Consider the following 19,877-nt stretch of genomic DNA (forward strand, 5'->3'; position numbering starts at 1 on the left):
TAAGGTTTCGAGGCTGACGTTTGGCAACTCGAAACTTCAGCTCCCTCCACATATTTTCTATGGGATTAAGGTCTGGAGACTGACTAGGTCACTCCAGGACCTTAATGTGCTTCTTCTTGAACCACTCCTTTGTTGCCTTGGCCGTGTTTTGGGTCATTGTCATGCTGGAATACCCATCCACGACCCATTTTCAATGCCCTGGCTGAGGGAAAAAGGTTCTCACCCAAGATTTGACGGTACATGGCCCCGTCCATCGTCCCTTTAATGCGGTGAAGTTGTCCTGTCCCCTTAGCAGAAAAACACCGCCAAAGCATAATGTTTCCACCTCCATGTTTGACGGTGGGGATGGTGTTCTTGGGGTCATAGGCAGCATTCCTCCTCCTCCAAACACGGCAAGTTGAGTTGATGCCAAAGAGCTCCATTTTGGTCTCATCTGACTACAACAATTTCACCCAGTTGTCCTCTGAATCATTCAGATGTTCATTGGCAAACTTCAGACGGGCATGTATATGTGCTTTCTTGAGCAGGGGGACCTTGCGGGCGCTGCAGGATTTCAGTCCTTCACAGCGTAGTGTGTTACCAATTGTTTTCTTGATGACTATGGTGCCAGCTGCCTTGAGATCATTGACAAGATCCTCCCGTGTAGTTCTGGGCTGATTCCTCACCGTTCTCATCATCATTGCAACTCCACGAGGTGAGATCTTGCATGGAGCCCCAGGCCGAGAGAGATTTACAGTTATTTTGTGTTTCTTCCCTTTGCGAATTATCGCACCAACTGTTGTCACCTTCTCACCAAGCTGCTTGGCAATGGTCTTGTAGCCCATTCCAGCCTTGTGTAGGTCTACAATCTTGTCCCTGACATCCTTGGAGAGCTCTTTGGTCTTGGCCATGGTGGAGAGTTTGGAATCTGATTGATTGCTTCTGTGGACAGGTGTCTTTTATACATATAACAAGCTGAGATTAGGAGCACTCCCTTTAAGAGTGTGCTCCTAATCTCAGCTCGTTACCTGTATAAAAGACACTTGGGAGGCAGGAATCTCTATGATTGAGAGGGGGTCAAATATTTATTTCCCTCATTAAAATACAAATCAATTTATAACATTTTTTACATGCGTTTTTCAGGATTTTGTTGTTATTCTGTCTCTCACTGTTCAAATAAACCTACAATCAAAATTATAGACCGATCATTTGTCAGTGGGCAAACGTACAAAATCAGCAGGGGATCAAATACTTTTTTTTCCCTCACTGTACGTACTAAATGGATGGCCCCTTAATAAACTGTCAAATAAACGGAATGAAATACACTCTTGCATGCAAATAGTGCCCTCTATCGAGTTTGCGCAGAGAACCTTCCTAAGCCCAAACTCCCTGCCATAGCACACATGACCAATAGCTAGCGCTGAAGCTCCTCTGCAGATCAATCAACACAAGTCTGGTAAATCCTCACATTGAGTTCCTTGTTACCAAACAGCACATTATGTAGATACACAAAAGGCAAAACATCCCCCGTATAGTCTTAAGACTGTCGGGGCAAGTGCTGTTAGCGAGCACCTGTCAAAGTCGTAACGGCACACGAGGGAGTGGTGTGGCCAACACCATGTGCAGCCACCGTCACCCCAGTGGCGACGCTTACACATCGCAGCAGGCACTCATTTGAGGCAGAGTCGACCTAGGAGAGGCCCAGCACCAGTTCAGACACAGCAATCGTCACGGATGAGAGGGGATCGAACGAAGATTCATAGCGCAGCACGCCAACGGCTGCGTATATATATACACACACGCGTATTATAAAATATTTGGCTTGTGGGTGACGCGGTCACTCAATGGTTTAGCCGACAGCGCTATGAACCCAGCCGAGTTCAATTCCAAGCTGCGACTAATAACAGAACCAGTCTTGGGTTCCCCCACACCTTGTCACTCACTAGTGGGGAATCGTAGGGGGGGGGGGGGGGGAAATTATGTTACGTGGAGGATATTCTTGGTTCTTTCAGGAAAGTCACGTAGAAAGGAAATAATAAAATAATAAAAATTAACATAATAGAATAAAATTCTCACGACGTTTCGGCCACAACACAGGCAGCCGTGACTTTACCCAAAGAACCAAGAATATGAATCCCGGAAGTCACGAAAGCTTTGAATCGAAATTTACGTGGAGGACTTCATTCAGCAGTGGTCTGTCGAAGGTCTGTAAATTATAATAATTTTAATGGGCTGATAGACTATGTTACTATGAGGCACATCCACTAAGGGAGGGGGGGGGGGGTGGCAGTTGCACAAATTAGGCAATGTCACAGTAAAAAATTTTAAATCATCCTCATCATACATGTGGGGAGTCATTTTGAACGCAATTATCAAAAGCTTTCATCAAATATGACTTAATGGCTTTTTTTCAATGATTTGTCACGGACATGAAAATGAATGCGCACCATCAGTGGATGAAAAAGTGAAAATCAGTCGGAGTATCTGGCACCGAGTTATTATATTTGCATATCAAGGGAGACAAGTTATATCTATCCGAAGTAAAGAGCTAATTGGTTGACATACTAAGCCCAAGTGAAAAAGCCACTTACTTCAAATTATTAACAGCATCTTTATAGTGTTTAAAATACAGGCTGAAATTGCATAAATTTCCAAAGCTAACAATGCATAAAACTTGTTCTGTATTTGTTACACCATCTACTTATGAGTGAGCAGCTTGACTGTCATGAAAGTTTAGTCTGGAGTGGATTCGTAGATACTGACGTGCTTTAACTATCATGTGGGTTACATGGAGAAGTTCAAGAGCCAAAGTATTCAAATAATAATAACGTCTAGCAAACAAACTTAAGATTAAAAGGCTGCTTAACCACCTGAGAGCTGGTAAAAGACATTTCTCAAGAGTATTACAAAGCTTGTGAAGGATTCATCTTCTTGGTTTTTTCGGTAAAGTCACGTAGAAGGGAAATAATAAAATAAAACATAAAATAAAATTATCACGACGTTTCGGCCACAACACAAGCAGCCGTCTTCAGGTGAAGAAACATAACAGTCAGGAAGACAGCGCTCTTCACCTGAAGACGGCTGCTTGTGTTGTGGCCCGAAACGTCGTGATAATTTTATTACGTTTTATTATTTTATTATTTTACTTCGACGTGACTTTACCGAAAGAACCAAGAAGATGAATCCATGCAGTCACGAAAGCTTTCAATCGAAGCTCGTGAAGGATTTTTACCTTTTAATATTCACACTGGAACTAATCCCACCCCCCCCCCGCCACAATTGTCGAGAACAAAAAACTAATTGGGGAAAATGATTCCATTTTTGAGTAATTTTCCAAATGAACTTATAATCCAAAACCCTTCAACATTACATGACAAGAAAAAGCGAGGCCTACACTTTCAGTTTAACGTGTAGGCTTTCGCGTAATGAAACGTTATACAGCTCTACATCGGTAGGACCTCTTCGTTCATTAAAAAACTAAGAACATCTCGTAAATACAATTAAAGCTATTAAGCTGAACCCGAATGATATTCTCAAAAGTTTTGACGAGACTTCTGTGTTCACGTGGGTTCCGGTCAATGAGTCAATTACTCGATACTCGGGTAGCGAACACAAGTTTAGCCACAGATATCCCACGACTAGCTCAACACTGTCTAAGGAACACCTATTTATTGTGGAAAGGTGATTTCTATAATAAAAAAGGAGCAGCAGTGGGTTTTTTGGGTTAGATCTACACTCCAACACACCGGTGTGCTGTACTTGGAACGAAATGGCAATGTTCTGCTTACACGACAAACCTTACTATTTGGCCGTAGGGTGGTGGCGGGTTTAACGACACATTTATATTTACGTGATCTAACCCACAAAAACCTGTATTATGGACTATTTATATCCATTACCTCCAGGAATGTCACACAAACTCTCTTAGGCAATCGAGTAATCGCTCCTTATCTACCCATTCATCATATTTCATGTCACCTAACTCTACAGGAAAAAAATACATCAATGGTGTAAATACAAAAGCCATCACAAACTTTCTGAAGCCATCTTCAGAAAGTTTACCTTATCTTTTCATGGACTCTCAAAACCCAAATGGGCTCTCTGACTTCCATTTTTTTTTAATCTGCCATCTGACAACTTATAATCACGAAGCAAACAGCATCCTGGGGAAAAAAGCGCCACGGCAATTTGTTTTTGAGTTCAGGGGAAGATGACGTCTGTTTGACGTCAAGCGGCACAGGCAAGGGTTTTTTTTACGTGCGACTCTTATGGGCACGTCTGTACGCCTCGCTTACGGGGCTGGCCAGCCCTTGCGCACCACTTGAGAGGGTCCTCACTTACTGTGCTTAAGGGCCAGACAAGAACAACTCCTACAGCTCAGGTAAGATCTTTTCGCGTTTCAAAAATCGGTATTCAAATTCAGCTTATTTACGTGGTTATGTTTATTGTAAGGCGAGCGGCTCTCGTGTTGTGGTGGCGGTTAGCGCAGGTCAGTAAATCTGGTAGAGGGAGTTCAATTCCTGGCCACAGTCGAGTGATATAACTCCTTCAACAACCTACACTGGCCAGCGTGGTGAAGAGTGGTCGAAAAAGGTCCACAACCGAAAGGCTCGGGGAGGCTGTCAACCAACAATGGATTGATAAAGAAAATGAAATTGTGAACTGCAGTATGAAAGACCCAACAACAAAAAACGTAAGGCCTACATAATGTAGTTACAAAATATGGCTAAGCTATGATATGAAATGTAATTGAAATGTAATTTCATATTTTAAAAGTAGTGTACCATTATATATTTAAAGCGCTACCATATAAAATAGATTGTGTATGCAATGGAGAAAAAAACGAGAGAATTTTGGCCTATTTATATTTCGCGGAGCATAAACTCAAATTTATTTCGAGCTACAGTAAACCATTGTTTACACGTGTTGTTTACTTATTGAACGCTAATAAAGGTGAACATGTATTAAATTAATAAAATCAAATGTTATACAAACAGTAAAAAGAGATATCTTCAAAAACGTGTTTGTGCTAGAAAATGAATTTCCCATCAGGATTAAAAGAGCAACAAAAAAGTTTGGCGCTATCTTCCCCAACAGCTCTAGCCACAATGGTGATTAACATCCATGGATTGACTCACTCAGCGACAGATTTTTTACCGAAATTCTAAAGTGCCGAATGAGAATGCATGCATCATGTGGCTGAGCTGCTCACTTCATGCATTAATAAACTTGTTCACATTCATGTGATATATCAATTCATCTTCTACTCCGACCGTCTTTAACAAATGGCTCGGTAAGTGGGGGTGTCATGGTGGTAAGAAGTTATCTCCCTTGCCCGGTATGGAGGAGAGGTTGTGGGTTCGATCCCGATGATGCCTGTATATTAAGTAGAGTTTGTACGTTCTCTCTCCGCCGTGGTGGTCGCGTGGATTTTTCTCAGGGTCCACCGGTTATTCTCTCCGCATTAAGAAACTTGCATTTAGATTATTTGGTTACAATTGTACATTTCCACGTGTGATGATGATATAAGCCACTTCGATCAGCTATCACTACACGTGTGGTCAAGTCACCTCTGAAAAAGAGCTCATAGCTCAGTGGGCTTTACCCGGTAAAAAAAAGTATTTAAAATGTTTTGACTATATATAGGCTGTTTATGACTGCTAAGCTATAAACATATTACACTTTAAAATGTAAATGATTTTTTTTATATTTTGGTCGCTACGATTGTTGTATTATAATGCAAGTTACTTCCCAACACCGGTGTGCTGTACTAGTAACGAATTGGCATGATCTGTTTACGTGAACAAACTTACTGTGTCGGGTGGTGGCGGGTTTAACGACACATTTATGTTCTCGCGATCTAACCCAAAAAAAACTAAAATATGTATATTGGTCACAAAAGCTTACGTGTTAAACTGTACCATAATTTATTTGCACATTTTCATTCCTACAGACTTTGAAAGGACGTACAACAACAAGACTGCCCGTATTTCCACCACATTTTCTGAACATGAATGCGAGCATCATGACAAACTTAACTGTGAGTTTTTGCTTTTTTATGCTAAGACAGCTCCATTAGTTACGATAGCATTGGAGTGTTTTTATGACTCAATGAAAATACAAAAGCCAGTTTGTCATTTAAAATTCAGAATGTAATTCTTAATTGATTTTGAATATCCAAGTATCTATGTTATATTACAAAATTAGTTCACATGCAACCTATAGTTAAAAAAAATCCAATAATTATTTTGTAACTTCAATTTCCAAAAAGTACTGTGCTTACTTTTTACAATATGTATGAGTAAGCAGTGATGTCAGCAAGCAAGACAATTCCAGAAAACACTTCAACTGACGGAAAAACCTAACGCCTACACACACAACTCAAACTAATTATTTAAAATGTCAAATTGAACTATTAAGAGTAATTTCGCTAAAACCCTACTTTATATTATTAAAAATCAAAATCAGAATATTTACGTATACTGGAGAAATCCAATGAGCTATAAATGTGCAACCATGACTGTTAAATGACATTTTACAAGAAGTGTTCAATTACATTATTTCAACAAAATTTAGATGTTTGTTGACTTCAGCTTTTTTAATAACAAGTTACACAGAATTTTTTTAAACCTTTAAATCAGCTGCTGTGGCCTCGAAGCCAGGTGGCTGGCCACAGTACTGAGCTGGCACCACGGAGTACAAAGTTCAGAATAAGAATATTTATTTACAGTGGAGGAATCCGATGAGCTATAAAGCTCTTTTTCAGATGTCCAGTATGGGCGGGTCAGAACGTTACAACAGGCAATACAAAAACACGATAGGAGTGCAAAGTAAAAGGTAGACGAATCACTTAAACATATACTAATAAAAATAAACTATATCTTTTTTATATTACCAGGTAAAGCCCACCAAAGTATTAACTTATTTTTCAGAAGCGACATGGCCACAAAGGAAAGTGGCTCATCATGTGGAAAATTGTAGCAGCAAAATAATCTAAATAATCCAGGCAGCCACCTGTGATTAAACTGGTTTAGAGTGGTGAGTTTATGGTCTCAGCCCCCTCAAAGAATTATTCCACAAAGCAAACATCGCCAATAGTCGACCATCATCCGAATCAGGACCGGGCATGGCCCGGGCATGGCTGATGCGGTCACCTGATGCTCAAATGATGCAAAGGTTCGACAGCCTGCGAGTGTGGCCACAAATCCCAAAGCATCGACCACATTGTAAACACTCCGCCACCGCTGCTGCTGTATTCACTCCTTGAAAGGAGGAATGGATGAGATCCACTCTCCTTTTGAACAGACAATTGAATGGAAAAACAAATAACAAATTACATCTTTAATCTGCTGCTATTAATCCATACGAAATAAGAAGTTTGTTAATGTATTTAAATTTGGCTAAATTCCAGCTAGGGATTTTAAAAATAATGGTCTGACTGTCACGCAACAAACGTTATACTCCGTGGCATGGAAGGCGGAAAAAGTGCTGCCCCCCTTACTGTCTGGACCAGGAGACCTGAAGTGATCTCAGAGCGAGCTCTGTGATATCCGTTTCCATGGGCTGATCTCCAATACAAAGTGTTGCACCCGCTCTGCGTGCGAGTGATTCAACATGCGACGGGAATAGAACAAATTGGGGAACATTTTTTTGGAAAAGGCAAACAAGAGCCACGAGAGCAAACAACATCTGGAATAAAACACTTGGAGTAACCGTACACAATGGGACTTTCTACGTTTAAACTATAAATTATACATCAGTTTAAAATAAATATAAAATAGTATGAAGCGAACCGCGGTGACTTTTGTGATTTCATCCTTATAAAAATTGTCCTTCACTTCATATTATTTCTGGCGACGATGCACTTTGGTGCACTCCAATGTGTTGAATGCTGGATATAGAATATCAACTTTGCCAAGATTTCTAAGCTTTTGAAGGTGGCTGTGTGGATTGGAGACAATGGACATCCAAGTTCATGAATTATAGCCTCCCCATTGAAAGTTAAATAAGTTCTTTAAAAAACTGTGTTTGATGTTATGAGCTTGTCCACTCCACGTGTTTAGGTTAGTATGTCTGTTGAACGCGAGCATGAGAATGCCAAAGTACTTCACTGAATGACAGATTCTGTATTCCATATTCTTAGTTTTTTCGGTAAAGTCACGTTGAAGAGAAACAACAAAATAACAAAATATATATAAAACAATAAAAAATTCTCACGACGTTTCGACCATAACTCAAACGGTCATCATCAGGTGTGTCGGTTTGCATAAATGCAAACCGACACATAAATGCAAACCGACACACCTGATGATGACCGTTTGAGTTATGGTCGAAACGTCGTGATAATTTTTTATTGTTTTATATATATTTTGTTATTTTGTTGTTTCTCTTCAACGTGACTTTACCGAAAAAACTAAGAATATGAATTACTGCAGTCACGAAAGCTTTAAATCAAGATTCTGTATTCTATAGATCAATATTTATATATCATAGGAAGAGGACACTAAAGGGATGCTGCTCTTGCTCAAACTCATATTGCAACAATTGTGAATGTGCCCACTAAAGCTATCGTTAGAAGAGACTACAATGCAGCGCATTAGGAACTTTAATTACAACAAATGTGTGTTTTTATTCACAGGAAAACAACCTGGATGACAACCACTCCCCCACCAACAATCAAACTTATGCCAACATCTTTGCAGAGGCGACTTTCAATACAACCGCCTATATTTCAACTTTCAACATGACCAACACCTCACTGGACTTCAATACATCGGAAGTCACCTTGGATTTTTGCGTCACAGAAAAGCCACCATCGATAGTCCCCATATTGGACTGCCTACTTTTCCTTCCAGTTCTAATTGGAAACGGGCTCGTTTTCATGCTCTTTGCTCGAAACATTAAGAGGGTGGTGTCAGTTGACATATACATCATCAATCTGGTGATCTCGGACATACTATTTGCTTTGACCCTGCCCATCTTTGCCGCGGAAAATATGACTACCGAATACATGGGTGTAATACCATGCGTCTGCGTGAACGCAGTCTTCACCACGTGCCTCTACGTGCACAGCCTCTCGCTTTGCTGCTTGAGCGTCTATCAGTACTTAACGGCAGCACACACCAACTTCATTCTGAAATACCACAAGATCATGTACACGACGACCATATGCCCCTTGATTTGGATTTTCGCCGTATTGCTCGCGGTACCCGACATCATTCTCTTTAACAACCCCCAAATAGACTTCTGCACGCGATTCACGTTGGATAAATACGCGCTTTCATCTACTACGGTGTTCGTACAGCTCATCATCGGTTTCCTGTGCCCGTTCGTCGTCATACTTGCATCTTACTTGGGCATCGCGAGCTCCCTGGCGTACGCGAAAGCTGTGCAGCGACGACGCGCATTCAAGTTCGCCATTATCGTCGTAATGTTCTTCAACTGCTGGTTCCCGTATAACATCTGCCTCCTTTGGAGGGCAACCTCCTGGGTCCAGGAATATTCCTCGTGCCAAATGGAGCAGATGAGAGAGAGATATGCCATCCCACTCACACGCAGCCTGGCCACCATTAATTGTTGCCTCATTCCTTACATATATGTGCTTAGCAAAAGGAGGTTTCAAGCACAGATTAAAGCCATATGGAGCAAGGTCATAAACAAGAATTAAAGATAACATGGTTATATTTTATATCCATGGTCAAGAGCCGCTCATGAATGGACCCAAACCCTCAATGCCGATTTACACAAGTCACATTTGTGTTCACATCTTTTCACTAGCTCTACTATTGTGCATCAAATATATATTTGCACCTTGATGTGGTTGCAAAATGTGTGTATTTTCTTTCATTTTTATTTCAGAGAATACATTAACTGAACTACCAGTCACAATGCCTAATACATTAAAACCACAGAAATAACAATGACATACAACCTACCCAAATAGTGATCTACATAAGGCTAGAAACATCGCAAACAGGACATCAACATGGTTCAAAACAAGTGCTGCTGTTTGGTCATGACTTCCAAATACTCATGTTGGTATTATGTTATCTTCGAGCTGCTATTTTATTTAACCATAGTAGGAACACATGCAGGAAGTGATTCTGGAAATGTAAATTATGTTCAAAACAGGCTACAATTGATGTAATGTGTAAATGCATGTTGATTTTGTGTACAAACCAGAGCAGATAAAGATTGATTTTTTAAACTTTTTTTTACTTTGAAGTTTATAATATAGTTCTGTATGTTCTATTGTTTTTCTTTTAGAATTCGAAAAAAAATATAGAGAAATACGTTTAAATATATTTATTTAAATGCGTATTAGATTTGTCGTAACATTGCAAGGTTTTAAGACGCAATAAGCCACACTGTAATAACAACAGGCCGAGTAGGCCATGAGTGCTGGTCAACAGTACTTTGGGTGACAAATGCTGCCAAGTATGCACCATGGGCAGTGTCCACAAGAGGAGAATGCTGACCGTATATACCTACCATTTCATATACAGTACACAATTCCTATTCATTTTCATATTCCGTAGATGTTGCGTTTCACATAAATCTTCCTCCCCAAAATTTTCAAACACTATGGTACACAACTATGGGACCTTTTTTTACCAGGAGCAAAGTAAAACCTATTATTATTTTTCATACTATGGTACCCTAGATAAACAATACTTTTTTCATAAAAAAGCTAGTACGGTCACCTTGCTATCATGCTATTTGTCATCTAGAGATAAAATGGTTCAAGAAAAGCATTGTTTTGCTTTATGCTGCCCTGGGTGGCACTGATAAGACATTTTTGGGCAATGCCTTGAGAGGATCAGAAGGCCAGAATGGAAGTTGAATTGTAGGAAACCTGTTTACATGATTTTTTCACGTTATTTATTGGTTACATACAGTTTTAAGTTTATGTCAATGTGTTTCGCTTATTTTACAAAGCATCGCCGTTCAACACTTTATTCAGGACCATGGTTTATTCTTGTAGTTACACAAGTGTTACCATAATGTGTTTTGGTAAAACACCAGAATAAAAAAAAATGCAAGAATCCACATCAGTTGCAGGCAATGTTTGCCGGTATATACATGTGAAAATAACAATTTACTTAAGAGCACAACGGTGGTTATAAATGAATAATTTACAGCCCTTTGTTAATCTACTGCTGGATCATGGCCTGCTGAAGCTGGCAACTGCTGTTAACCATTGCCAGGAATTGAACTTAGGCCACCAAGTTCATTGCCAAGCACATGAACCACTGCAACACAGGAGCTCCCCATGCTTATATACCAGTGACGGAATATATTGCATATGGATGCTATGCAGACTCCAGCTTTGGTTAAAAAAAACCCTTTGAAAAAGCAAAATGCTTTAATTTTATTTTTAAAGATTTTTTATGTTTTATGATTGGACACAGTCCCTAACAATTATTCCTCAGTTATAAATACACTCATTTACTCAAGATCATACCCCACCCAATCGCTGTGATTGGCTAATTTATGCTTGTGTTTTACATACCTTATCACAATGGAACTTCACGGGTTATTAATATTTTAAACGGTATTCAGAAAAGAAAAACTAAGAAAGCACTGGGTAATGCTGTACAAGGGGCAATGATGAATTTGTTATGAAGATAGTTGCATGTCATTTACATTGTATGGACCCATTGTGAAACAAAGATACAATTCAATAAACGACGATCGTCAACTGCATTTATTGCCAAAACTTATTTTATGGAGTAAAATGCGAACGAAAAAAAGAGGCTGTTACTTGCGTCCATGTGAAACGACGGTAAGTGAATGTTTTCTCCAAATAAATGTTGAAACGTGGAAAAGTGTAAAAAAAAAGTAACCAAGTGGCACAAAACGTGAAGCAGAAAGACAAACCAATTGTATAAACTCACTCTTTTTCCGCTTCCTCATTCTCAGATGGCGATGCCAATTGACTGCTTTCACCAACCTCTTCCTCGGTGATGATGTCAAAATTTAAATCATCAGGTGCAGGTCGTTCACCTGCAACACAATGCGTTAACAAAGACACCACATTTAGTTACTATGCGATGTAAACATAATTTGACATCACGTCAATTCCCATTGCTATAAGTTTTTTAAAAAAAAATTCAAGCAATCATCAATGAGATCATGTCGGGGCACTGAGGTGCATGCCTATAAAACAGTTGGTGACTTATGTGTGTGACCTACCCACCTGCAAAACTAAAAGATGACCCTGCAGATGACAGTATAGCAACTAGATTTGACCTTCGGACCTTCGTGCAGATTTGTGTACTATCTCCTCGTGTATGTGGGGTTTCGCCGGATACTCCATTTTCGTGCTAATACCAAAAATTGTTCGAGAGAATTGGTCAAATGAATCATTTGGCGGAACCCCGGGCTCCCGCAAAAATCAGGTCAATAATTATTATTTTCCAGTCCGCCCACTCGTGATCCCGACAGCAACGCGCCGCCCACCCAGACTCGCACCAACAAGCGCCACCAGCAGGCGGCGATCAACACGATGGGCGCCACCCCACCGGCCAAACGCAAGCCCCGGGGGGCGTCCGCCGCAGTCGCGCGCGGAGACAACGCCCTCCGGTCAGCCGTCAATCCTCAGCTTCTTTGCCATGGCGAGCCCGCCCCCGCAGTGAATTTAACGTGTTTATGTAATGTTTCAACTTTCTACGAAACTTAGTGCCCCGAGTAGCTCTCGACGAGGCCAATCGATTGACCACTAGAGTTTTGTCGTCGGTAAGGCAAGACTCGTGTCGCTACGCGGGTTGTCCCACCCGGGGCAGCGATGGGACCCCGGGGTCCCGCCAATTGCTTCAAATATCCCAAACAGGACCATGTTGAAAAAAAAAAGTCTGGATAAACAAACAGCTTTCCTGAGTAAATCAAGGACTATCATGTTACTGGCAATACTTTATTTACGCAAAAACATCATGGCCAACCAAAGCGTGCAAACAAGATTTGAGGTAAAAAATATTTTCATGTTCTATACATAATGAACTAAGGTCTTACAAAACGATTTACTGTGCAATGTTAGGTTTCCTTCCTTAACGCACAAAATTCGATAGATGTTATCCATCGCTTTAAAACAAAGATACGGTAATGTCGGAAAACAGAAGTGACACCTCACCCTTTCTAGGCAGTTATGCATCAAACCAGATTACGCGTGTGCGTCTTTGGGTGCAAAATAAAATTCCTTCACGTTTTGCGTCAATGAGCTGAACAGGTCACAGGAGGTATGATTTTGGGGATGAATCACTTTATTAGATTTCCATGCAGATTCACATAACAGCTCGACCCCGCTTGCGTAGGTTTATGAAATTTCTGAAGACATTTTGCCAATATATTATGTGAGAGAGTTGACCTCATCTTTAATATTACTAAGGCAAGCCTTGAAACAATTCAGGACCTTATGATGGGGCAAGTTTCATATGCACGGCATTATATGATAAAATCACAATGTGACAAGTTATTAAAAAAACACCTATTGACTTAAAAACTTAACAAATAAAATGACACCAAAACCATGTGGTCAATGAAGTGTCGCGTTCTACCGAATAGAAAAAAAAAACAGAAATACCAAAGGATAAAACTGCATTTCATATTCACATTTTAGGCACTGGTCATATTTTTTATTCCAACAGGCATGCAGCTCATGGCGGGTTTAGTCTTTGGCACTGCACCAGCTCGTTCATCGGTTAAAATGGCACGGCTGATGGAGCCCGCCGCAAAGGGAATTTCGGGGTGCGCGCCCGTACCGGCCGACGAGATTCGTGGGCTCACCCGTGGGTTCACCCGTGGGTTCACCCGTGGGTTCACCCGTGGGTTCACCCGTGGGTTCACCCGTGGGCTCACCCGTGAGCTCACCCGTGAGCACACCCGTGCGTTCACCACTGGGTTCACCGGCGAGTTGACCGCATGGGGAATCGCGGGGTGCGCGGCCGTAGCGGCCGGCGAGACCAACAGGTTCACCGGTGGGTTCACCAGTGGGTTGACCGGTAGGTTCACCGGTGAGTTGACCGCACGGGGAATCACGGGGTGCGCGCCCGTACCAGCCGGCGAGACCAGTGGGTTGGACGCCGTCGAGGGCGACTCGGAGGGACTGGGCGTCCCCCCCCCGAGGGCGGAGGGGCCGTGGCACGCGAAGCACGAGCGACAAACGCGCTCCTTCTTCTCGCCCGTCCTCAGCGATGCCCAGTTGTTGCAGCAGTAGTAGCAGAAGGAGCGGCTGCACAGCCTGCATTGCGAGCGGGTAAGGCGGTAAAACAATGCATCGATTCGTCACTTAATATCCATTCTCAAGTTCACGATACAAGAATCAAATCACGTGCGTGAGAATTAATTGTTTAGGATTCATACAAATTACCGTACGTCTAAGGTACATTTAGGCTGACGGAAGAAATGAGGTGGCGAGTACACGTTTATGCATCATTCTGAATAACATTTGGCTGCTAGAGCACAGTTATTATACGTCAAAGAAAGCCGTAAGCTTACAAACCATCGTAAAAATGTACATAAAGTGAAGGACACGTGTCAACACTTGGCGGCTGCATGAACTGTGATGGCCGTTTCTCTGATGGTGGCACAGCAGGACACTCTAAGAGGCTCGACCAGGGGTGGCACAGTGGGACACTCTCTTAGGGGACCGACCGGCAGTGGTGGCGGCGCAGCATCCAGGAGAACTCGTTCTTGCAGTCGAGGCAGTGCTGCGCTCCAACGTCCTTCTCAAAGCGCTCCTCTGCACGCAGCCGTTGCTCAAACTCCAACATGTCGCTCTTCTGCCACAGCACATCCTTGTCTCTGCGTTTGTAACGACCAACAGGGCAAAGTATTTTGACAGAGCCCGCTTGTTTCGGGAAATGTTATTTCACTCAATGTGTGTGTGTGGATTATTTTATATTTGGCCCATAACATGGGGGGGGGGTTCTGATTTCCTTCTAAGGGTTTTGTTTCATTTTACTTTGGTGACCTGGGTAACTTTTGCAAATTGGACTATCCTGGTCCCTTTCAGTACTCGCCTGGATAAATAAAGTGAAGTAGTTGACAAAGCACGCTGCGTTGTAGAGGATTGACCGATGGATCTTTGTGGTACACTTGTTTGATCATCGTGCATTCATCCAAATAATCACACTGTACATAATAATATGGTTTTCCCCTTTTTTTCTGGCAACAAAACTGAAACCTTTTTACAAGGATTCATGTCTGCATTAACCACAATACCTGCAGTCAAAATGCAAACAAAAAAATCCGTCCCTTGGTGTGGACCAATCAGTTTCAAAGACAATGCATATATTATCAGTGTTTTTTTTGTTGCATTTTGACTGCAGGTCTTGTGGTTAATGCAGACATGAATCCTTGTAAAAAGGTTTCAGTTTTGTTGTCAGAAAAAAAAGGAGAAAAACCCTATTATTACATTTTGCTACTGGCAAAGGAGGTCTAATGATACACTACATGTTCACTCTCAACTTACATAGCTTAAACAATGGTCAACTGAGGCACTGCATTTCAATCAATCTTTCAGAAGTGACAAATGATTACACAAATTCCAACAATCTAACCCCCCATGATTTATTTTACATTGATTGCTTACTCAAAATTAACCAACTTTATGATGCGTTTTAAACCATCCTTTGATAAGTGTTTACATATGGAGGGAAACTGGAGCACCTGGGAGAAAACCCACGAAGCGTGAGGGGGCAACACTCGATCCCACAAAGATGGAACAGGTGCAGTCCACAGTTTGCAACAACGCCTTCTCCTGGCAAGCTACTGTACAGCATCTGGACACCCCTGGGAAACAAGTCACAGCACGCGTGGCCAATCCACGAACCCTCACCCTCCACTGTGCTGGATTACAGGCGTTGCTCCCACTACTGACCGGCTTGCCAAATCCACGTTTCTAACAGATGAAAGAGCATAATGCGAAGAGCCTGAGAGTTACCTTAAGGAGTGGTAAATGTGGGTTCCTGGCCAGAGAAATCACACCTAATGACAGTGGTTCATAACCGGTTTGTTGCAGCAAAGTCCCAGTTGTACGGCGGTATTTTCGGAATTATATGAAAGGGATGGAAGATAGGATAGAGTCTATGAAATATTCGGCTCCCTACTCCACTGCTTTACTATAGACAGACACTTATCTAATGCCACTACCCAGTATTCATTCATACGATAAAGGTTCAGAAGCACCCGCTAAAGAGGACCACGGTAGTATGTTGCCACCTGCAGGTAATACATGGAATTACCACGTAGGCTTTCGCGACGAACATCATCCATAAGAGGTTGTTGGGTTAGATCGCGTAAATAAATGTGTCGTTATATAAATGTATCTTTAAGTGCATGCCTATGAAGGACAACATACTTCAATAGGGATTACCGTTGGTACGGCTATTTTAATACACACCCGAGGCAGGAAGGACAAGTTCCAAGTGCTCGCATAATGCACATGCATAATATTGCGTTGACTCAGTAATCCCCTCCCCCCACCACGTGGCGCAAGAGCGCGGAAGTGTGGTCACCACATCGACGTCGCCTCTATACAAGGAACGAAACAGGTGGACTTCTCCACAAATCTGGCCGTGGCCTGATGAAGCTCGTTGTAGTTACTGGCGAAACGTCGTAATCAGATTATAAATGTCGTGGCTTGGCTCTCCAACACACCGGTGTGCTGTACTAGTGACGAATTGGCCACGTTCTGTTTACATGGCAACCATTACTAGTTAGCTGTCTCGGGTGTTGGTGGGTTTTAATGACACATTTAATTATTTACGCGATCTAACCCAAAAAACCTCTATTATACATGGAATTATGTTTGAGTAAAAATGTACTGTTGCTCAAATGAACACTAAACCATTAAAACACACCAATTACAATTTAAGAAGGTTTTGGAGTATAAAATATACATTCGAGTGACATTGCTTTCATTGCATTTTTACTCCATCATTATTAAAATGTCACATTTGGAATTAAATTGGCTGGGAAAGGTTAGAAAAGCAAATTTTAGTTTAGATTATGTTTAACTACATATGGATGAGTATTTAATGGTGACAAAATCTGGAGCATATGATTGAGTGAGCAAGCATTTAAACATTTAAAAATCTATTTTAAAAATGGTTTATGCTAAGTGATGAATTTATGCATTTATATGATGGATACATTAACAGTAGGTGATATTTTTGCAAGAACTAATACAATTTCAACTGCTGTATTTGTACATGGATTGCTCGTTTTTTGTGTCAATCCACTGCTGGATGAGAGCCTCCCCACATCCTTGCAGACCATGAGATGTTTTGACCATACTTCACTATGCCGGTCAGTGTGTGTTTGTGGAGGGATTTCAGAACCATGGATGTTGCTGCACTGCCCTCTACTGTCCACAATAACTGACACTTTTAATTTGAACATTTGTGGTCACCAATCAACACATTCCTGCGGAGGGAGCTGGTAGGAACGTTGGGTTGCTCGGTCCATGGCCAGGGTCAACGGCAGCACCACGTGGTGTATTCCGCAAACATGCTCGACTGTGAGGGCGGGCACAAGCCGGCGTGAGTAGGTTCACCATTGAGGTTTATAAGGGCACCACGGGGTGATCAGCCCCTCCCCACCCAGCCCCACCCCACCCAGCCCCCACCCAGCCCCACCCTCCCCACCCAGCCCCTCCCCACCCTCCCCTCCCCATCCAGCCCCTCCCTACCCTCCTCTCCCCAACCAGCCCCACCCCTCCCACGTGGACAGACATCCACAGACACACACAATTAATCCCCTGCCTCCTGTGAATTAATCCCTGTTGAGCTCCAGTCCACTACGTTTCCTACCAGTAAAAGACTCAAACCTACATTTGTGGTCACCCATGAAAGACTCAACCTTACTTTGCTTGCAAGATCTGGGTGATTTGGTCATAGACAATGTATCTGAATATCCTTTCTAAATGTTTTTCTCCAATTTTATGTTATCGGCATCATGTCATGAGATAAATAATATATTAGAACTATCGAAGAGCAGTCCATCACCCAATTAGTGAAGATTCCACAGAAACAGATGACATGAAATTACTTTTCTATCTTAAAATGGCATCTTATCCACACTTGGGGGCAGGAAATTGCTTCCCTATCATGGGCAAGGGTGGGAAAAGATGTTTGTATTTATTTTACGAGGGGGTGACATGGTCTCGTTAAAGTTTACTGCTTGATTTAGATGTTCGCGGTACACGCCCAGCGGCTGCCCTGGTTAATACCATAGGTGGCGTTTACTAAAAAAAATACACTGTTTGCTTCCCTAATGAATGTGATCTATCCCAAATGATTTCACAAAAAAGAGTAAGCAATGCATGCCGGTGTCACAGGTCAGATTTACCAAATTTTACAGTGAATTGCAAATTAGCAAATTGGGTAAAGGCACATAGCAACATCGGCGTCTTACTGTTAAACTACTGCAGACTGTAATGTGTAATTCATAGTGCCTTCGTGACCTTTCGCTATAAGATTGGCACAAAGAATAAATTATGTGATATATTTTTGCTTGCCGTGTCAAACATGTTCAGCAGCAGCAAAAGCAGCAGCAGCAGAGAATACCGAATTTACAAATTTTATTTGCCCTGTTCTGCTATTATAATAACTGTACCTTTGAACGGCTTAATGTAAAAAACGAGGGTCAATACCCTTGTGTACCCAGGAGTGTAAATATTGTCATGGGAGGGGTTCATCGCATGTTTGTACAACTGTAAAACACTGAAAGTATGTTCATTTGGTGACACGTACAGGTGCTGTGTGTACGACTCACTTGAGCAGTTCTATGAGTCGGTCTGACATGTTTGCCATTGTCTCCTTGAGCTCCTGAATCTCTGAAAGAAGGTTCTTCTCTTCCTCCTCCGCTCTGCTCTTCACAATGGCCAGCTCCTTCATGAGATTCTTATGATCCTTTTGTTCAGATTCAAGCGTTTCCTTACACCTGTGCTTGGCAAATATATATATAAATACAACATCACACCGTAGGGATGGGCAACACCAGGTTAAGGAATAGACATGATCCTATATTAATTGTCGGTTATTCCGCAGATGCATGTAAATGAGTGATCCTGACTGTTCAAGTTATAAAGTGAGGAGACTGCAATGGTTGACATGAAGAAACCTGGGGTTCTACAAATAGATCTGCAGTTTCCTAGCCAACATGATAAGGGGCGATTAACAAAATGAAGGATATGCTCATGCAAAAATATACAAACTAAATCACTTTTTAACTTGAGAATAGTGCATTTTTCTATTTGATTAAACTGGCCATATCTTTTTGATTTAAAGCTTTCGTGACTGCAGAGATTCATATTCTTGGTTCTTTCGGTAAAATCACATAGAAGGGAAACAATAAAATATTGTTTTATATTTTTATTATTTTATTGTTTCCCTTCTACGTGACTTTACCGAAAAAACCAAGAATATGGCCATATCTTATTTCGCCAAGATTTCCAAAGGCTTAATCATGACTTTTAATACTCCTTACAAACTGCATTAATAGCATAGAATGCAATAGTTTAGAAAAACTAATTCAACAGTATTCCATCTCTAAATGTGCGATTCCAACTACTTCACCTTGTATAGAGGTTGGGTCCTCCAGTTTTCCCCCTCCACATTAAGAACCAATTTGCGTTTAGAGTATTTGGCTGCTATAAATTTCCACATAGGCCACTTTGTTGAGTGTGGTCAGGTCACTTATCAAAAAGGAGCTATAGAGCTCAGTGGGCCTTACCAGGTAAAATAAAATAAAGTTTAATAAAACAGTCTAGTTTAAGTTGCTGGTCTCAAGTTACATTATGGATTTCCACAGGTAACGGATGGATGTCAACGAGTTAAACAGCAACTTACAGAGTTAAGAAGCTGCATAGCCATATTCATAATTTGTGGTCGTAGGCG

The 19,877-nt window shown here is 41.5% G+C and overlaps 2 protein-coding genes across 5 annotated transcripts in view; one reads left to right on the top strand and one right to left on the bottom strand.

The window, feature by feature from the left end:
* Window positions 1-19,877, bottom strand: part of FYCO1 (FYVE and coiled-coil domain autophagy adaptor 1) — a 59,030-nt gene that overhangs the window by 23,319 nt on the left and 15,834 nt on the right. For all 4 annotated transcript variants that reach the window (XM_032951159.2, XM_032951156.2, XM_032951158.2 and 1 more), the window contains 4 exons: window positions 18,754-18,921; window positions 14,629-14,778; window positions 14,031-14,215; window positions 11,877-11,985 (listed from right to left, as the gene is read on the bottom strand). In XM_032951159.2, the coding sequence (XP_032807050.2) occupies window positions 11,877-11,985; window positions 14,031-14,215; window positions 14,629-14,778; window positions 18,754-18,921 (612 nt within the window). The remainder of the gene's footprint in view (window positions 1-11,876; window positions 11,986-14,030; window positions 14,216-14,628; window positions 14,779-18,753; window positions 18,922-19,877) is intronic.
* Window positions 4,249-11,685, top strand: LOC116940865 (C-X-C chemokine receptor type 4-like). The gene is made up of 3 exons (XM_032951163.2): window positions 4,249-4,360; window positions 5,933-6,019; window positions 8,618-11,685. The coding sequence occupies exons 2-3, from the start codon at window positions 5,990-5,992 to the stop codon at window positions 9,644-9,646; spliced, it is 1,059 nt and encodes a 352-aa protein (XP_032807054.2). The 5' UTR covers window positions 4,249-4,360; window positions 5,933-5,989; the 3' UTR covers window positions 9,647-11,685.

The sequence above is a fragment of the Petromyzon marinus genome, chromosome 10 (assembly GCF_048934315.1).
Source record: "Petromyzon marinus isolate PM22_M1 ecotype Great Lakes invasive population chromosome 10, UKy_Petmar_22M1.pri1.0, whole genome shotgun sequence".
NCBI lineage: Eukaryota > Metazoa > Chordata > Hyperoartia > Petromyzontiformes > Petromyzontidae > Petromyzon > Petromyzon marinus.

Excerpts from the sequence above, each read along its gene's own strand:
- LOC116940865 (XM_032951163.2), top strand. The coding sequence starts at position 5,990 with ATGAATGCGAGCATCATGACAAACTTAACT. Across the intron at positions 6,020-8,617 it reads GCATCATGACAAACTTAACT|GAAAACAACCTGGATGACAA; the intron begins GTGAGTTTTTGC and ends TTTTATTCACAG.